At 46.0% G+C, this 20,485-nt stretch overlaps 1 protein-coding gene across 20 annotated transcripts in view; it reads left to right on the top strand.

Annotated features, from left to right (window-relative positions):
* PARD3 (par-3 family cell polarity regulator) overlaps nucleotides 1-18,558 on the top strand; it is a 629,826-nt gene extending 611,268 nt beyond the window's left edge. For all 20 annotated transcript variants that reach the window (XM_047755497.1, XM_047755490.1, XM_047755482.1 and 17 more), the window contains 2 exons: nucleotides 9,347-9,474; nucleotides 16,510-18,558. In XM_047755497.1, the coding sequence (XP_047611453.1) occupies nucleotides 9,347-9,474; nucleotides 16,510-16,906 (525 nt within the window). In that variant the 3' untranslated portion in view covers nucleotides 16,907-18,558. The remainder of the gene's footprint in view (nucleotides 1-9,346; nucleotides 9,475-16,509) is intronic.
* Nucleotides 18,559-20,485: the final 1,927 nt, after the last annotated feature.

The following is a 20,485-nucleotide window of genomic DNA, read 5'->3' as shown; positions in this document are numbered from 1 at the left end:
GTCTGGGCAGGTGGTCAGTACAGCTCAGGGAAGCATTGCCCTGATAGGCTGGGAGGTTGCTGGGTGTGGGGTTACAAAGCCTAGGAGGCTGTGCTCAAAACAGTGTATTTTTGGGAGTTCCCGTCGTGGCGCAGTGGTTAACGAATCCCACTAGGAACCATGAGGTTGGGGGTTCGATCCCTGCCCTTGCTCAGTGGGTTAATGATCCGGCATTGCTGTGAGCTGTGGTGTAGGTCACAGACATGGCTCGGATCCTGCATTGCTGTGGCTCTGGCCTAGGCCGGCAGCTACAGCTCCGATTCTACCCCTAGCCTGGGAACCTCCATATGCCGCAGGAGCGGCCCAAGAAATGGCAAAAAGACCAAAAAAAAAAAAAAAAAACCAAAAACCAGTGTATTTTTGGAGTCTGGGATCTCGGGGGTGGCACAGTTCTGGATGATGTTGGGATCAAAGGTATGCCATCCATGCATGTGCCTTCCTAAAGTAGAGGAGTGATTAGGGTTCAAAAAGTGAATGACTTCAATTCAAAGAGTTGGGAATATGATTACCCTTGATTTTGGGGAGAGTAGGGCAGAAGGAAGAATGGTGTAAGAAAAGGGTGAAGTCAAAAAAGGTGTTAGAGAAGGCTGATGTGAACAGTATGATTCTATCGTAGGGGAGGGGGGATGAAAGTGGGAAGGTTCTAGACTGAAAGTTTGAACAAGGATGCTATCAGGACAGAAGGACAGCCCTCTAGCCAGGTCAGAAAAAGTCAATCAGTTTTCTCTGTAAACCAAATGGGTTAGTGCAGCTGAGTGTCAGTTACTAAACCTTCTGTGAGAAGGAAAATCTAAGAGGAAGCTGGTGTGTCAAGTAAAGGTGATGTAGTCGAGACCCCCAGGTTTGAATACAGAGTCCTCCATGGACCAGGTAACTGCCGCTCAGAGCTTCTCCAAATGTGGCCCATGGACCAGCACCTTCAGCATCTCCTGGGAGCTTGTTTCACACCCACATTCTTGGGCCCTGCCTCAGACCTTCTGGATCTGAACCTCTGTGGGTGGGGCCTAAGAATTTGTATTTTACTAAGCCCTCCAAGTCTTCCTGAAAGACATTCAGGTTAGACACACACAGCTCCAGAGTTTGGATCCTCACTGAGGTCCTTTTTGGTCCTAAAATCCAGCACCCTCAGTATATTCCACACAAAGCCAGAAACCCATAAAGGTTCTGGTCTGGGATTTGGTGATCAAGTTGGAGTTTGTGGAAGGTAAATTTCGCAAGGGAAAGAAGAAGAAGGAAAAATTGGAGACGCCGTCCCGGTTTGAAGGAGCTCGCCTAGGTTCAGGGGAGGAAGAGAGGGCCTTCGAGCAGGCAGTTGGCCAGGGAGAAAAGCATCCAGGAGGGAAAACTCAGGAAATGAATCCAAGCCGACTTTGGGAGGTTATAAAACATGTGCAGCAGTTTTAATATCTAAGAAAATCTAATTGTCCTCTGCAACGATATGACAATTAACAGCATTTTTTTTTTTACAAAGTTACTTCGTTTCTTTTTCTAGATAATCAAGTAAACTGAGTCATGCCCAAGTAGCAACAGGACAGAATTATGTTAATCTACTTCTATTGTTTGACGTAATGACTCAACGTAGGTTTCTTAAAGCAGGCTTTTTCAAAGGTGATGTCCTGAGAACATCCTTACCTATGCACAGAGGTGCTGAAAGGAAGAAGGAGGACCACGGCGACCTGGAGGGATAAGCAGCCACACTGCTTATGGCAGCGGTTCTCACTCACCCAGCTCCAAGCTGCTCAGCCCCTTGTGGGCTTCTCCCTCCTGGATTTCCCATGAGGGGCAGTGCTGCGCCATTTTACTTGACCTGCGAACCAGCGTGTTTGCATGTTTATTCTTTCTGTAATCAATTATTTAACTCCATCAAATTTCTTGAGCCTTTACTAGGGTCTGTCCTTTTGTTTGGTTCTGGAAAACAAAGAAAGAATGCCCTTAGGGCCTGACCCTACAGCTGACACAAAAGCCAGGGATGCTGTATAGTCCTGATAGGGAGATGCATGGATCATTAAACTCAGAGGAACCACTCTCAAATCGGTGGTGGGTGAGCAGGAAAGTCTTGAAAGAACACCTCTTTGAAGCTGGAATATACCTAAAAATAACTTTGAGAAACAGAGAAACCTATCTTGGGAAACTTTAGCTTGATGGGAATTATTTCTGGTCAGTGACCTTGAATCTATATGCGAGATCTTCAGATTTGTCAGAGGCTACATGAGCATTTCTTAGTTCTTAGCATGAGAAGTTTTGCACTGGGGAATGCGTCTGGGGTCTGGTACCCATTTTGGTTTATATATATATATATGGATATTTTTTAATGCGGGGCATGAATATGTTGGCATATGTTTTTATGTTGTCTACTGAATATGAGCAATCCTGTTGGGGAAAAAAATGTTTGAGGATATCTTGTACATTAGGAAACTCAACTACTGAAGGTCATAGGCCAAATTATTGTATATCCAAATGCCATAGCAACTTTAGACAGACAACTTGGCTTGTACAATCATTTCCTGTAATGAGTGAGTGGGGAATTATTTGGATGACAGGCTGATTACCTTAGGAGTGGAATAATTTCCCAAATTGTGGGTCAGATATTGACCTTTTCTTTTTCTTTTTCCTTTCTTTTTTTTTTTCCATTTTCAAACAATTGGGATCTTGCTGTGTATTCTCCATTCTACAGATCATGTAAATGAACTTAAAGTGATGGTAATTCTACTTAGCTTATTAATTTTCATACCGGTTCTCATTGTTGCCTTATTAAGAACTGCTCAGTCATTCAAAACGTAGCTTGGTCTATGGTTTTTATTATCTGTTTTACCAAATGAGCTTTGAGTGTCTTGGAACCCATCTTTTTATCTTTTCCCGTATGCATTCTGACCTTGAAAGGTCACTGTGTTTGGAAAGGATTTTACTCATTGGAATTGTCTGTGATTGTTTTTGTTTTAAGGCGCCATAAACACATCCTCAAGCCATGTGTACAGCTCAGACCACATTAGCTGAAATGGTCATGCGCGTTAGAAATGCCCACACACAAAGGGCAGTCAGATGTCTCCCACAGAACAATATCCAAGCCCGTGGCTTTACCTCCAGAAAGAGATGCTGCAGGAAATTCCTCCAAGTGGCCCTTTTCAACTCATCCATTTTCAAAATGTTCTCTCTCAACTCTAGCAGTTCAGCCCACACCTGTTCCTGAGCTTTGGTTCAAAATAGCATTTGGGCCTGAGGGAGCCGATTTGTGGTACAAAAGGTCTTTAGGGAAGCAGAGGCCCAGAACATTTCCTTAGCTCTGTAATCGAAGTGAATTCTCTCCCAAGTTGATTAAGAGAAGAAGGAGAAGGAGGAGAAAGAGAAGGAAAGTCCTTCCCCATGTAGAGCCACAGCATAAATAAAGCAGCGAGTTGCTTTAAATCTTTCTTAAGATAATGGAACAATAGCTGAGGTTAGGGTTATTATCGAAGAGCTCGGATAGGGACAGGACTGAGTGTTGCTTTTAAAAGAATTAAATCGCAGGCTGCAGACCTAAGTACAGTACGCTGTTCAAACTTTGCAGATACCTGAGTGTTGCCCGCAAGCAGACTTGCTGGCTGAGACGGTTGATAGATGGGATAATGGAGCCTTTAATAGCTGTATTGCTAAATCCTCTCCATCCCGGGTTGGTAGTGACGGAAAGTAGTTTGGTCCTTCAGATAGAAAATTGATCCTCTGCGATGTGCGTGGGCTCTTCACCCCCAGGCTGTCTTCCTTGCTGTCTGTCCTTAAACAAATGAAAAAGATCTGTCCCCTCCTGCATTTTCCTGCCCTTGACTTTGAATGGCTCCTCCTACCCTTTTAGGGTCTTACCTGCTTTAGGGAGGGGCCTGTCTAAACGGCACAGCCATCCTGCACCCCCAGATGCTTCCCCTGGACCTGGGGGATTGGAGGAAAGGACGATTCTCTTTTTGTCTTCCTCTGTCTTAAAACTTCAGAGGGAGCTGCTCTCCTTTCTTGGTAAGGAGCATCCACGCCTGGACTCAGGAAATGCCTTCTTCGTTGACAGGCTTGTTGTGCTTGGTGTTACTCTAGTTCAGACTGAGTGGAGATCCCCTCCCTTGGAAACCCACCCGGAGAAAGCCATCCCTGCAGCAAAGGGGTACCTTTTAGTCCTGGCAAGGGTATCTTTGTGCTGCTGCAGCGTAGACCCCTCCCTGGAGCCCCCTGACCCACCCTCCCAGCCAAAGCCCCCGAGACCCGTTACTGTTCTACCCACGGAGCCCTGGGTGGTGACGCGCCTGAGGCTGCCTTTCACCCACCAGTGACACCGGAGAGCTGCTTGGTGGGTAGAGCTGTTCCTTTATTTTATTTTCGACTGAACTGCTGATTAAGAGGGGCAGATAGATCCAAACCCTGGTTGGGAAAGATGAGAAGACAAATAGCGTGTTAAGACCAAAACACATATTTATAAAATCTTGATGAGGGAAATTGGTATGCGCTGCAATTTTTCAGCCATTACTCACATCATTAGCAGCAATTAAGCTTTTCAACATTCAGAACCCACAGAGTTCAATCGATAGCTGTGTAAGTACCATGTGTGATGGGTAGAGGGGAGGGCTGAGGGGACAGAACCAGAGACAGAAGTTAAACTCTGTTTTGATTAGAAACTGGCAGTAAGTCCACTCCGGGAAATCATTACCAGTATGAGCAATGACCACTTTTAATTAAGCAGAGTAAACAGCGTACACGCTTTACGTGATTTCATGGCAGGTAAATTATTGCTACCCTTTACCAAATCTTTAAATGACCATTTTTATCAGAAGATGGAATTCATACTAGGGTTACAGTGTGTTTGAACTGCCAAAATCAGGACTTTGAATCTCCAAGGGTTATCACTGGTCTTTGTGTTCTTCTCATCCTCAGCAGCAGCAGTAGCAGCATCGTCAGAGGTTTTCTTCCAAACACACAAACTTTCTTATTTTTGTTGTTGTTGTTGTTTTCTCTCCATGTCCTGAAAATTTGTAAATTTTCATCATCCATAATTTAAGTCAAAAACTCACCCCAAATGATCGTGTAAAAGACCTGGGTTGTATGTGTCACCATGTACACTCGCACGCCCACAGATGCACACATGCCGTGTTTATCATCTATGTGAAAGAAATTCGGGTATTTAAACATTATTAAGTATTTTATGTAAAAGCTAATAAAACTAGTGAATTTTATTTCCTAAGAGACACCTACACTTTGTTATGACGCTCTAAAAGTCTTATACTATTACCTAGTTCTCATTAGTGCTGAAACTTTGTGCAGTGTATATCTATTTTTGGTCTTTCTTTAGTCTGTTAACTATTAACAGTTTGAGGCTTGTGTTTTTGTATTTTGTATTATCTATTTTTATTTTGGAAAAATAAGAATCATTTTTACTTAATGGAGAGAAATGCTTAATGACTTCATTTAACGAAACACTATATGGAAGATATTTTCAATACTTTATTTTACACTAGTAAGTAATACCAAAGTTGTGCAGCTTTCCCAAGCTTTATGTAATTTTTTTTTTGGCCACATTACATTCCTGGTCATGGCACAAGGGGTGGAACTTGTGCCACAGCAGTAACAATGCCGGATCCTTAACCCACTGAGCCACCGGGGAACTCTCTTTGGGGTTTTGGTGGGTTTTTGGGGGGATTTTGTTTTGTTTTGTTTTGTTGGTTTTTTTGTTTGTTTTCGTTTCTGTTTTGGCTGCCCCCTTGGCATGTGGAAGTTCCTGGGCCAGGGATTGAACCTGCACCACAGCAGTGATAATGCCAGATCCTTAACCCACTGGCCATGAGAGAACTATATACATTTTTTATACAGTATAAAGAGTATGTTACAACCTCTATCATTATTATGGCCTTGGCAACCTTGGCTGGTTTTTTTAATTAAAAAGTTATCACCTGTCACCAATTTCATCACCAACAAGGCCAGGGTTATTTCTAATTTGCATTCTTAAAACAGAACTATTGCCTCCTTATCCAGTGACTCTCCAGGATCCTTACAATTATTCTTTCCCTGTATGTTTCTCTGTATAGATGTTGCTTTGTTGTTGTAGTTGCTGATGCTTTTTCATTTGAAAACTTGCCCTTCTTTCTGGGGTTACAAATGATCCCTTTCTTCATGTCTATCTTTATTTTTGTGTTTTGGACTCTAGACACCTGTATTCTATTTCTGCACAGGGATGGAAACCACAAAACCACAGTATCTAAAAGTCAGGGGTTGTTACTGTAATACCGTTCCCGTGTTTTACATTTGTATTAGATCGTCTTTGAAATCATGAATCAGGTTTGTTTTGTGTGTGTGGGTTTTTTTTTTCCTTTTTTTTCTTTTCAGGGCTGCACCCACGGCATATGGAAGTTCCCAGGATAGGGGTCAAATCGGAGCCGTAGCCACCAGCCTACACCAGAGCAACGAGGCAGGGATCAAACCCGAATCCTCCATGGTTATTAGTCGAGTTTGTTACCGCTGAGCCACAATAGGAACTCATGAATCAGGTTAATTTTGATTCAGGCCAAGTAGAAAACTTGCCAGCACGAACCTATTTAGTTTTCGGGCTGGGTCTGTTATGCACACAGTCCTCCTTGAAATCTGTGACCCAGTCAGGTTTCATCTTAAAGATAAGGGTGATTCTGTCTAATAACCTAGGCCTTTGCATGCTCTTGGTGGGGGAGGTAAAATAGTAAGGTTGGGGTTTCTATTTCATCAGAATGAGCAAGCAGAATGAAGTGTGTCAGTTTGCTGATTCCAAACTCATTCACTCCAAGTTTTCCGATCCCGTCTGATGATAATTTTATTACTGGGGTTCATCCAGACCCAGCTAGATTGCCACCGATAAGCTTGGAGGTGAACAGCATCAGAAAACACACAGTTGAGGAAACAAAAGCCCTTCTGCTTTTTTTTCCCTCCCTCAGAATCAAATGTTCAAGCCCCTGGGAGAAAGAACTTAAAAATACACCTGAAATTTCTACAAGACCTTGCATTTTCTTTTCACAGCTCCACAAGCAGCGTGTCACAGAGCAGCATGAGCTTAAAAAGCTGGTGACTAAATCCTGCAGCCGAATGCCAGGTCTTTCAAGACTGTTTGACACATGCATGTAGCTTAGACTGAGTGGAAAGGAAAGGAAAACGGGGTTCTTTTTGAAGGCGTGTTTCCTTACTTCGCTGTCCCCGGGGAGCAGCCACTGGCAAGCTTCCCTGGACTCACCATGAACCGCAGATCAGCTCAGCGCTCTTCTGGGCCAGCTTCGTGGAATGTCATGGAAGAAACGGTCTCCATAATGTCATTGATGAACAATTGCTTCATTCTTTGTTTGCATAAGCAGAACTCACTCGATGAAGTGTTTTCTTTGCTGAAGGCACCACTGATGTGTTATTTGAACGGTGTTGCGGAGTGGGTCTCTGAACACACATTTGTTCCAATGCGTGTGGTTATAAACTCCCCTAGTAGAGACTAGGGTATTATAAAGCCTAATCTCTTCACACATTATTTTTGTGTCGGGATATTTTTAATATGCTCACTGATGATGCCATATGCTTTTGAAATGGTGTCCTGTTATATTGCCTTATTCCTGCTTACCGACAAATAAGATACTGCTGGCCAGGCAGAAAGGGGACAATAGAGGCTGCTTTCTTTCTCGTCACACAAAAGCCAACCAGAGGAGCCCCTCTGTAAGTAACAAGCCCACATGTTATCTTATAGTGCTCCAAATGAATGCTGAGTCTCATATTATTTTAGAAAATTATTATCGAGTCCAAGCCTGCCATTGGCTTTCAACTCTAAAAGAAAATCAATACCTTGTTTATAGCAGACATTCTTCACGCGGAAGAAGCCTACTGCAAAATGTTGCATAACACAAAGGGGACAGAGGTTGGCCCTCAGCAAAAGGGATTACTTAAGAATGCATGCCATTGACACTATGATAAACCATTGTTGGGGGTTTTGTAAAGTTAGAGGCATCGTTGTATATTTGAGCAGAGTGACTTTCAAGAGGCCAGATCTTGAAGGTGAGCTAAAAGCCATGGATGCACGGCATCCATGCTAAAGCATCCATGGAGACACAGCACAGCATACAACCGATATCTGGGTTTGGTCAGTGGCAGCAGCCAGCAGGTGACCTGCTGCCCTAATTATTTAGCCAGAAGACCTGAAAACTTCTCTGTAGCATATAATTAACCTAGCTAAAAATGCCATCTCCTAATAACTCAGGCAAAATGTATGATTTCATAACCAACTCCAGTAGCTGTTAGCTTTCAGGGTGATTCTTTTGACAAGCATTTCTGCTCACATGTGGTCGCCATCCGTGGATTGGAGAACTTGTCCGTGGCTAGTTTCAACGAATCTTGGCTCAGAACTTAACCATCATCCTCTAGTAAAAGGGGGCTCAGCTACATTGTATCCTACTGCTAGACTGAAATGCCTGTGGTTCACCAGCATGGTCAACTTTCCAGAGTGTACTGTGGACTTTCCCACTCTGAGAAGTATCGTAGGATATGTTTCTTTTGATTTTGTGGCATTGACGCCTGGTTTTCTGAACAGCCTCACTCCCCTCTAGGTGCTATATACACAAGGGATGTAAACTGGTATCTCTCACTAGGCAGACGAAAAAGGGGGACCTGTCCATTTTAAACCATTCTAAAATCGTCCTCAAAAGCTAGGGTGATGGGGGAAAGAGGCCACTCGTTTGATGTCTTCTTCTTTGGTTGTTCTAGATCCTTCCTATTCTCTTTTTAATTGATTGCTTTTTTCTTAATCACTTTGGATAATTCCCCCCCCCCCACCCTATAACTTCAGCTATTAAGTTGAATACTGAACTCGAGTATTTCCAACGTTTGCACTGAGTCCTCTGCATGATCAGCAAAGGTTCTGGGTGATTCTTCTGTACTCTGAAGTTCAAGAGCAGCTTTACTGAGCTTTTTTAAAATCCCCCCTTTTTTTTTCCCATCCACAGGTCATAATTGATTCAAAAAGAATATTGAGTGATTATAGAGAAGGGGACATCCATCCGGTCAGCTTAGTGGCAGACTGCAGCCGATGGCTATGAAGCCTGCCCATTAACATACCATTAATAAATAGGAAACACATTGCTGGGGAAAAAAAAATTAGGGTGATGGGGGATTTGGGGCTAAGACCAATTAGATTGCCTCCTCGCTCAAAAAACCTTGAGAAAATTGCACTTGATTTTTTAAAAAAATTCACACACATTGCAGCGTGTTACTGAGTCAGTCTCTGAGCATCTAGCTAGAGTCCACCAGGCACGTGATATTTGTCTTTCCTTTCTGTGACCACTTTTGCGTCTCTTTCCTGCAGCCCAACTCCCGACCGTCAGCGCAGAGTGGCCGGCACTCAGTGTCCGTGGAGGTCCAGATGCAGCGCCAGCGCCAGGAGGAGCGAGAGAGCTTCCAGCAGGCCCAGCGTCAGTACAGCTCTCTGCCACGGTATGGCCACCCCCGCTGAGGGTCCAGTCCTCCCTGTCCCCTGTCCTTTAGGAAATCCCTCCTTCCAACTCTCAGGAACCACAGCTACAGCTCATTGCTCAGCTTAGGGGGTGGGGGCGCCAGTGTGGTAGGAAGGCCAGGGAGAAAGGTGTCTCAGGAGAAGAAGAAACACATTGTCTTCACGGGACAGCTCATCATGGGATGAAGTGGCCTGACCTACCAGGACTGGTGGGGGTCCGACCTGGGTTCTGGGATTGGTTCTTCCACCTCCCTTGGGGCCAAAGACAGATTCCTCAACAGACAAATGGAAAGATAACACTTCCTTTGCTCAGCTCAAGGGTAGCTATGATCACTGATGCCTTGTAAATCTAGAGTTCTCCCAAAGGATGGGTGGTGAGCACTCCATGCACGGGATTTAGGGGGCGCAGTGGTCCCGACTCATGCTGTCCTGCCGTCTGTGCTTCTGCTTGGTGTTGAAGCTCAGAGAGTCCTGGGATGTCCGTCTCCCTGGCTGATGGCCAAGCCTGAAGGGCTTCCTGGCCAGGCTCCCGCGTGCGGCTACCTCTGTCCCCGGGGTTCTCTGCCCTCAGGTAACGGAGGCCCAGTACCGTCATTATAGCCATTTTCCATCTAAGTGTTTTCTCTGTGCATAAAATAATGGAAGTGCTTAAAAGCATGCAGCTCCCCAAACTTCCCAAAGCCCCGCTTTAGTCACAATTCTTATAGGCATGTGTATAGAACACTGTTTTAAAATGAGGTGATGGGGAGTTCCCGTTGCAGCTCAACGGTAAGGAACCTGACTAGTATCCAAGAGGTTTTGGGTTCCATCCCTTCCCTTGCTCAGTGGGTTAAGGATCCGGTGTTGCCATGAGCTGCAGTGTAGGTCGCACATGTGGCTTGGATCTGGTGTTGCTGTGCCTGCGGTATAGGCCGGCAGCTGCAGCCCTAATTCAACCCTTAACCTGCAGGTGTGGCCCCAAAAAAAAAAAAATTGTTTTAATAAATACATAAAATGAGGTGACAAAAACACTTTGGGTGGAAAACAGTCCACTTACCTGTTTGTATCAAGCAGACTGTTTTGAATTTGGGGAGAAACAGTGTTGCGGTGGAGCCAATGCTTATCTGTAAACTTGACTGATACAAAACCACTCTTGATTCTAATAAAGGCACGTCCCTTTTAATGTTAACTGGTCGCTATGACCGCCCGAGGGACTGCACTGTGCTGACCCCATCAGCCAGGACCACATGGGGTCGCCCCGTGTGTGAACTTGGCCGCTCGGCTATTCTTTCTCAATCCATAAAGCTGTGTCTCCTTTGAGTATGAAATTCTTTCTTTTAAATGGGAGAATAATTAAGTGATTTGGCCCACGTTGGGTCAGAGTCTTTTGAAGTTTAGGACAGGACCTTGGAGAGCATGTCTTAGAAGGAAACAGCTCAGGAACATGAAGGAATGTCCCCCCAAGGCCCTACCCAAGTTTGTAATTCCACCAGAATTACAACTCCAACCTGCTGTGCCCTGAACCACTATTTTATAAGGCTCTTTGCTACCATGGGCTTTGGAGCCCAGGTTTGGACACGAGCAGGTGTAGGTGTCAAGTTCCCTGTGCGCGCTGCCCTGAGCACCGGGGGCAAAAGTCTCGGCGTGGGTCACCCCGGAGCATCCGAGGCGGGACCCTTCAGAGATCACAAGTAAGATTACGTGGCATGGTCCTGCTACTTCAGCCACTCGGGGGCCATCGTGCATCCCGGCCCACATGAACAAGATTGTCAGCACAGGGCCATGACCTTTTATTGGCAAAATGTTTGGTTCCTGTACTTTAGCTGTGTTTGAGAGTAAGGAACAAAGGTGACCTCTCGTGCAGTGTATGTAGGGAGAGAGCGAGATGGGAAATGGCCAGGACTAAGGAAGGGGAGGGCGGCTGGGGGTGGCAGGAGAGACTCTGGGCCCTGGGCCCTGGGCTGGAAGAGGACAAGCCAGCGTTTCTCCTGCTCAGCTTCCAAAGCCGCGCAGCGCCCCAGATGGGTCCTTTCCGCCTCGCGCCCGCACCCCCTGACTCCTAACCCTCTGCTGGGCTCCCCTCCGCTGTGCATCCTGCCTTCCTCTCCTTGGGAAGCACCTAGCAGCAGCCCCTGTATGTCCAGGGACCACCAGCTTTTGCTGCTTCCGGTGCCACCGCTGCCAGTTAGCATTTCCCTAAAGAACCAGAATGTTCCCTCTGGTCAATGGGTATGCTCCCTTACTGGTAGCTATTTTCTTCTGTGAAGATGGGAGAAAAGGAGAACTCTTAAAATGAAAGAGCTGGCGTTCCCCCTGTGGTACACTGGGATCAGCAGTGTCTCTGCAGCACCAGGACGCAGGTTTGATTCTTGGCCCAGTACAATGGGTTAAATAAAGGATCTGGTGTTGCTACAGGGCTATGGCATAGGTCCCAGCTATGGCATAGGTCGCATCTGGGGCTCCTGGTCTGGGAACTCCATATGCCATGGGGTGGCCAAAAAAGAAAAAAATAAAAATAAATTTTAAAAACTTTTAGAAGTGTCTTAGAAAAAATTAAAGAGCTGTGGGAGTTTAGGCGAACTTTTAGAGAGAACAAGTAACCCTTGAGCACGTGGGGTCAATTCGGTACAATGTATAGACGGCCCTCTGTATCCGAGATTCCAACCGTGACCCCTCTGTGTCCACATATTCAACTACCCGCAGACTATACAGTCCTTGAAGTGCTTCCTATTGAGTGAGATCCACGTATAAGCAGCCCCGTGTGGTTCGAGGTCAGCTGTGATCCCTCGGCGTGCACCTCTGTCTGGGGGAGGAAATGGGTTCAGGGGGCCTGGCACCCAGCTCAGTTCTTTGCAAAGTCACCCCGCTCAGCCAGAGGCTGGAGGGCGGGGGCGGGGGGGTGGGGGCGGGGGGGCTTGTGATGCCCTGTGTGAGCTGGCAGCAAATCCCAGGGTCAGACATGTGATATTTTTCCAGGACACTTGACCTTGGCTCTTCGGATGTGGACGATTAGCGGAGTTTTGTCTAAACAAGTTGCAGTGGCATTTGATACCAGAAAGATTTCACACACACAAAGAGTTCCGTTGCAAAGTGGCGCTTAAAAGAAAACAAATGGTCAAGACTTTGTCTCGGGCGCGCTGGAGAAGGTGGTTTGAATTAGAGGGATGTACGTGCCACAGGGGTTTATAAATTCTCACTGTGATTAAGGAAACCTCTGGGCAGAATTCAGGTTACATTTTGAAACATCCGTGAGCACACCCGCCAGGTGGTAACTTGAGACTGGGGCAGAATGTTCCCTCTGGTCAATGGGGGCTCCCTTACTGGTCGCTATTTTCTTCTGTAAAGATGGGAGAAAAGGAGAACTCAGGTCTCAGTCAGAAGAAGATGTCTTTCTTATTTTTTTTCCCTAAATTAGTTTTCTTTTTTTCTGTTTTTACTTTCTTTTTAAAAATCCTTTTGAAAACGCCTAGCTCTGGAGTTCCCATTGTGACTCAGTGGGAGCAAACTCAGCTAGGATCCATGGGTTCCATCCCTGGCCCCGATTCAGTGGGTTAAGGATCTGGCATTGCCATGAGCTGTGGTGCAGGTTGCAGATGGCTTGGATCCCGTGTCGCTGTGGCTGTGGTGTAGGCCGGCAGCTGCAGCTCCAATTGGACCCCTATCCTGGGAACCTCCATATGCCATGGGTGCAGCCCTAAAAAGAAAAAGAAAAAAAAAGTTCCCAGCTCTCTTCCTTAGTACCCCAGAGACAGCTCTAAATCTGAGCCATGCAAGCATGTTGCGTCACAGTCCTTGACAGAAAGATGTATTTAAGGAAATTCCCAGGCTAGGGGTCAAATCACAACTACTGTTGCAGGCCTACACCACAGCCGTGGCAACACCAGGTCCTTAACCCACTGAGCCACGATAGGAACGCCTATTAAGCAGTTTTCTTTATTCTCTTTTCCCACTGCCTCTCCATCTCTCCTCCTGCTGCTTGGTGTCTGACTTCTTGCTCGTAAGTCTTGCTTCCTGGCTGTGAGTCTGTCTCCCCACCAGGCCCATCTCTGCACTGCTTGTCACCCGAGGTCTATCTTTCTACATCCCTCTGTGTTCTTTGCTGGGGGTGGGGGAGTCCTCAGCCATTACTGCCAAACCAGGGTCTGTGCTTTGGGTGGACTCAGGAATCTCCAGTGAGTTCAGTCCAGGAGCAAATCAACCTGTGTGTTGGTAATAGAGGAATTCATGGAAAGGAATGATGCTTTGTGGCTGTTGTTCGTGGCCTTTAAGCAGCCACGGGACAGCGGGAGGTTTGCTTCTGAGCCCGACTCTGGGACGTGTTCCTGAGGGTCTCTATGTTCCTTGGTGCCTTTCTCTGCTCCTTGAGCTCCACTGAGCCTTCTGACAAAGAATGGAAAGCTAATCTTTTTAATGTTTTCCCTTGATCAGAAAGACAACCTCTCCCAAACCCAGAGCCTAGTTGTTGGAGGCAAAGTCACTTGAAAGTCACCTATTAGTCCCCTGTATACCAAGTGCCACACTTCTCTGAGCATTTGACATGTGTGATTTCATCTATTTCTCCTCAGAACTCTAGGAGGTTGGAGATGCTGCCTCTTTCACAGATGAGACCACATGGCCCCCCGAGAGTATGAACCTCCCAGGCTCACACAGCAGACACACAGATGGGGGCTGGATGCCATGCCCAGCCTCTTGCCGCTGTGCCCCGTGCCTGTGGCCAGTCTTCTTTCTAGTGAAGGGAACCCTTCTTTTCTGCTGCTTTCGCATGTTTCTCTAAGACCTGCTCGTTGCTTGATCCTCTTCCTTAATCAAGAGCTTGTTGATATATGAGCTTCCTTGCAAGGAAGCGTGTGTGTCTCTGTGTCCCTGTGTCCATATCTGCGTGCTTTGAACCTCACATCTGTCTTACTTTGAGCCTCAGGGAGGTATTCTTCTTTCTAGGCTGCGTATTAATATTTTTTTTAATGGCTGTACTCACAGGATATGGAAGTTCCAGGGCCAGGGATCAAACCCAAGCTGTAGTTGCTACCTACACCACAGGTGTGGCAATGCCGGATCCTTTAACCCACTGTACTGAGCAGAGGATTGGACCCAAGCCTCTGCAGTGACCTGAGCAGCTGCAGTGGGAGTCTTAACCCAGCAGGAATTCTGTACCACAGCAGGAACTCCTATGCTGTTGAATTTGAAGAGAATTTTAACTACAAGGAATTTTTTTCTCCTACCTCACCATAATTTCCATCCCAAACAAATGGTTAGTGAGTTCCTAATGTGTTTGAAGACAAAAAGACTCTGCCTTCCTGGACTGATTCAAAATTCAAGTTCTGGTGCCGGACCATGTGGGGCAAATCCTCAGGCTTTGTGGATTTGGGGATGGGGTGGACAGGGCTAGTGGAGCTCCATAGGCCGAGGATGAAGAAGCCTATTTCTGATTATCCTTAAATTGATAACTAACCCATGAAGGAATCCCACATTGTTGCTGTAACATGAGTAACAAGTTTGCTGTCTTAATTAAAGTTTCATGATTAATGTCAAATCCCTTGATTTCATGCTGGCATGTTCCTTCATTCATGGCTCTGGGAAGATTAATTTATGACTTTTTAAGTGAGGATAATCAGAGCTTTAGGCAAATAAACTATTCCATCAAGTCTCAGGATTCTCGCCTGGGCTGATTGTACCAATGGCCCAATTCCCAGTCAAAGGATAGATATACTGTAGACTGTTCAATTAATCAGAGTCAGAGCCAGAGTTGAGGCTGAGATATTGGTTCATTTTCCTTATGGAAAATCCCCTTGACTACATCGTAGGCCATATGGAAAATGGGCAGATTTCATTCCAAGCCATATTGATGGCACTTCCGAATGTTCAGATATGCAAATTGCTTCCTTCCTGTGGGAGACCCAGTGCTGCCTAGAACTTATTTTCTCTCTACCCGAGTCCTTTGGAACACTCTGTCATGTTGTGTGTGTTGATATGAAAGCCTAAGCAATACGTACTGTCACCGAATGATTTTCTTATTGATAAATGGAGCAATATATTTTGCTTTATGACTCAATTCTCGCTCCCTCTCTTCCATGTTCAAGGCAAAAAAATTAGGGCATGTCTTCCTTTCTGGCACAAAATTGTTTTACTTTATCATAGCCAATCTTATTGTAAATTCATAAAAGCATCTAGAGACTTGATAGTAAATTAAAGATGTTTCAAAACAATAATGTTTCCTGAAAATGATGTGCAACTTTATTGCAGGAGTGATAAGGATTTGAAATTTCTATAGGACTCTGATTTATTTCCCCATCTTGGGGTGACAGAAAGTGAGTTGAGTAAGTTATCCTGGCCTTGGGTAAGGATGCTGTGTGCAGGAAAACAGTGCTTGCTCCATGCACACCCAGATTCTGCAGTCTTGATGAGCGTGTATTCCAAAGCATGTCAGTTGCTGACACAGACAGCTCGAAAGCTAAGGCTCTAAGGGACTGCCTGTTGCATTTTTAATCATAAAGGAGTCTAGACTTAAATCTTTTATAACTGAACTCATATTGTAATCCATTACCTGGACTTCATGTGAGCCAGCCTCCCTGGCGTGATGGCGGTGTGACATATTTTGCTTTACTTGTTTAGGATTGAATGGCAATGTTCTAAAGTGAGCAGTTATTGCTGGTGTAGAAGCTGCCACATCTCTAATACTCCTGTACAGCATCTTGCCAGTGAGTCTAAATGGCAGGAGATCATGTTACCCTAAGTGGACCAGGTAGCACCTCGCCAGACTCAGAAGGAGGACCCTGTTTCTGAGTCACTGCAGAATCTATTAGCACTCTCTCCTGTTTAGCCTCTGTGCACTTGTCTCAGACTCAAGTTTGCCCAGGACAGTCGTGATTTCATTCTCCAGCCCCTATCACAGCGTCTGGCGCATGTTTGGAACACAGGAATGTTTCTTGAGATGTGGAAATGTGTGCTTCTGGCTCAGCCCTGCCCCTCACTCTCTCCCTCCATCCCCCTCCCTCCCCTTCTCCCAACCCTCCCACTCACCTTTGGGCTTTGCTTTCTAGGCAAAGCAGGAAAAACGCCAGCTCCGTCTCCCAGGATTCTTGGGAGCAGAACTACCCCCCTGGGGAAGGCTTCCAGAGTGCCAAGGAGAACCCCAGGTACTCCAGCTACCAAGGCTCCCGAAATGGCTACCTGGGCGGGCATGGTTTCAATGCCAGGGTGATGCTGGAGACACAGGAACTCCTTCGCCAGGAGCAGAGGCGGAAAGAGCAGCAGATGAAGAAGCAGCCCCCTGCCCCCGAGGGGCTCAACAACTATGACTCATATAAGAAAGTCCAGGACCCCAGTCACATCCCCCCCAAGGGGCCCTTCCGGCAGGATGTGCCCCCGTCCCCTTCTCAGGTCGCCAGGCTCAACAGACTCCAGACTCCTGAGAAGGGGAGGCCCTTCTATTCCTGAGCAAGAGAAGAAAGAGCAGATGCTTCATGTCATGCAATAAAGGACATTTTCCTACGAAGACTCGTATTGGGGGAGTTTTTTTAAAACCTCAGTGGTACTGTGGAATATTTCTGTTGTCGGTATCAGTGCCTTTAAGCAGTGTGGGCAATTCGATGGAAGGCCTTAATGTCTTTGCCACTATGTCTCAAGTGTCTATTTCATGGAAGGATTTCTCACCATCTGACAATCACCTGTTCAAGGCATTCATACGCTCGTGGGGGTACCGGGAATCGTAGCCCATCCTGTGGGATGTCCTCGGCTTTGTGTGTCCACCCCACACAACTTGTGGCCACAGATGACCCTGAACTTAAGGATGATGTTGATCCCTCTTTTTTCCCTTTAAGTTTCTTAGATGAGACAACATCTCAGTCTCTGGTGGATGGAAATGGGTGACATACACCAGAAATTGGGGCTCTGCAGTGCTTCACAGCACAGTCATTTATAATCCTTTGTAACCAGTGTGGTTTCCCTTTTCTTTCTTGGTTCCTTGTAACAGGAAAGTTCCTTCATTTAAAAGAAGCTAAGCCATATTCCAACACTGTCTGGTTGTCGGGGGGGGGGGTCTCTTTGTAACTGCCTTATAACTCAGTGTTATCAATAAACCAGTCATTCTGTCTGCGTTTATAAATACCCTTGCTCAGTCCTGCTCATCACACATGTGTTGAGTCACCATGACTCTGTGTGGGGAGCATGGGAGGTGGGCATGAGCCCTGGTGGGCAAAGGCCACTTGCCTGCCAGGCCTGTGTGTGTGTTGTGATGTGGGAGTGGGGGGTGGTAGCTAAGGAAAAAAATCCTCTCAGAATGAGTGTCTGGCCCAGTACATACCAGTCATTCTTTTAATTAGTTTTTGTTTGATGAGTTGGCAGGAAGGGCATAGCGTGAAACAAAGATCCGTCAGATACTCATTTTGGGATTCCAAAAACCCACCTGCTTTCTCCAATTTTTAAAGTTGGTTGGCATTGATATTTGTCTATTCATCCACCTGCTGTATCTCCTCCTGGTGATGCCATCCATGCTTCTAAATAATTCTGCCATGAAACAGAAAAGATAAATGAGAAGAGAGTTGTTCGACATCCCACAGGACCTTCTGGTGTCCCCAGACAGTGGTAACAAAAGATTGCTCTCGTGTCAATATGTTAAGTACATGTGGGTCAGGAGGACCTGGGCTGCTACCGTGTTTCCATCTCATCTGTTGGTCTGAACATCATGCTGTAAACCGTGGCTGGATTGCTAAAGTGCCTGTGAATTCCGACATGGAAAAAGCTTGAGATGAAAGCTCAGCATACTGTGTGTTAACAAAAAAGAAAGAAAGAAAAAAGACATGTACTGATATGCCTATTTTTTTTTTTTTTTTACTGGCACATTGTATTTTTGTGTCCACTTGTTTTTAGAAAATATGTGAGGTGTCCATCCCCATACCTGCGTCTCTTTTGCATTTCTGTGTAATGGTTCTGTGTGTTCACAGAGCGTGGCGATGTTTAAATGATGTGGCTGGTGTAAGCGATGTGACCTCGGATGACAGTGGCTGTTCCTCACAGCTTCCCCTGCGTTGTGAGAAACAGCTTTCCCTGTACATAGGAGACGTCTAATAAAAGGCATATTTCTTCCTGTTCTCTGTGGTGTCTGTAGTATTCCTGTGAAAACTCTCCTTGCTGGTTTTTTTTTTTTAAGTCTATTAGCAGATGTGATTTTTTTCCCCATATTTAGAGAAAGTTGAAAGTTTCCTCATCTCTGTATAAACACGGAAATGAGTGATTGATTGTTTCTTTGAACACCTGAGGAGAGAAAGGACGAGAAAGAGAAGGACTTAATTAATGAGTCTGCTGGAAGGCCTGGGCTGCCCAAAGCAGCCAGGAAATTCTGAGTGGGAAGTGCTGATACACTGCAATAAAGGAAAGAGCAATTATAGAGAGAGCAGTGTACTAGTTCCATTGTTGCCCTTTGCTCCCTTTCAAAGAGCCAGATGTTCTGATTGAGTCCTAGTCCTGGGTACCTCCAGCCCAGAGAAAAAGTCCAAATTCGAGCCCACTTCCAAACTAGCCTGGTTCTTACTTCCCAAATCACACAATGAGGCTTTGCTCTTTCTTCCAGAGGGACACTCATTAATATGTGTATGGTGTTTCCAAGGCACAGAGGGCACTAGATCCCTTGCGGGGGCGGAGGGGGGGGGGTCTTGTGTGCCATGATGGTCGTGGTCCTCACCCAAAGGGGGGGCTTTGTGGAGACCTGTCCAAAAATGCCCTCCTGTGGAAGACCAAGCATCATCAGGTTGTCATAGCAACCCTCATCCTGCCACTAGATCCGAAATCTGTCACCTGAGGATTAGTAATGAGAGGGTATAGCAAGCCAAGGAAATAACACGCCTTTGGTTCTTATATGCCTATGAGGTGTGGGAAAGAAAAAAAGCAAAGATGGACAGATTTGTTAATTTTCTCACTGACCAGGAGGCCCGCTGCAAATGCCAAAACTCGCAGGTCATTTATCTCAACTGACACTGAGAAGCAGAGCAGGAGAGGCGATAGTGAATGTTGGGGGAGACCCAAATCACAGAGGATTTATAGATTAAAACTGACAACTTGAGCTGCACGGAGAAGAGGAGTAGGAATAGATGTGGATCAGCAGAGAAGTGCGAATATGCCTATGACACAGTCTCGTCTAAATGAACTGGCCTCTGCCCTGAAACCTTCCACAAGGACTCTTGCTGGGACCACGGGAGGAGCATGTCCACAGGGAGAAGTCCCAAGTCACAAAACGGGGCAGGCGGCCGCCCCAAGGCCCTCAGAGCCGAAGATGGAAGTGGAGTAACTCACTGACTCTCAGGAAAGATGGTCCTGCTGTCACGCTGTGCTTCTCTTTGCTACTGGAACTATCGATAGTCTGATAAATTCGTATATGTAACTAGACATTATCAAAATAAAGTGATAGGAGTTTCTGCTGTGGCTCAATGGGAATGAGCCTGACTCGTATCCATGAGGATGCAGGTTCGATCCCTGACCTTGATCAGTGGGTTCAGGATCTGGCGTTGCTGTGAGCTTCATTATAGCTCGAATATATGGCTTGGATACCGCGTTTGCATGGCTGTGGCATAGGCCGGCAGGTGCAGCTCCGATTCGGCCCCTAGCCTGGGAACTTCCATATGCCACACACGCAGCCCTAAAAAACAAACAAACAAACAAAAGTAAAATTAAAAAATAAAGTGATAGAATGTATCTATAGTCTCTGCACTTCAAGTACCACTCTCACCTCCTCGTCCCGTGGTCCGTTAGACCAAAGAGGGCTCAGAGGTGAGCACATCTCCAGATGGCCAGGCTGTCTCACTAAAAAGAAGCAGATCTGGGCTCCTCAGGTTTTCTGCCAAGGAAGTCAGAGCCGTCTTTTTTAACCAAGATGGTAAATCCAATTAATCTTATTTCTTTGAATGGGGGAGGGGGGGCATTATTTTTATTGCAAACCATTTGTGAAAAAGGGCAGAAAATAAACCAAGAGAGCTGACCACGTAGACAGCCGTGGGCTTTGCCATAGTCCTCCAGGTAAGTCTG

This window comes from Phacochoerus africanus, chromosome 12 (genome assembly GCF_016906955.1).
Source record: "Phacochoerus africanus isolate WHEZ1 chromosome 12, ROS_Pafr_v1, whole genome shotgun sequence".
NCBI lineage: Eukaryota > Metazoa > Chordata > Mammalia > Artiodactyla > Suidae > Phacochoerus > Phacochoerus africanus.
Note: the sequence above shows the minus strand (reverse complement) of the source record. Positions and strands in the feature narration are given on the sequence as shown.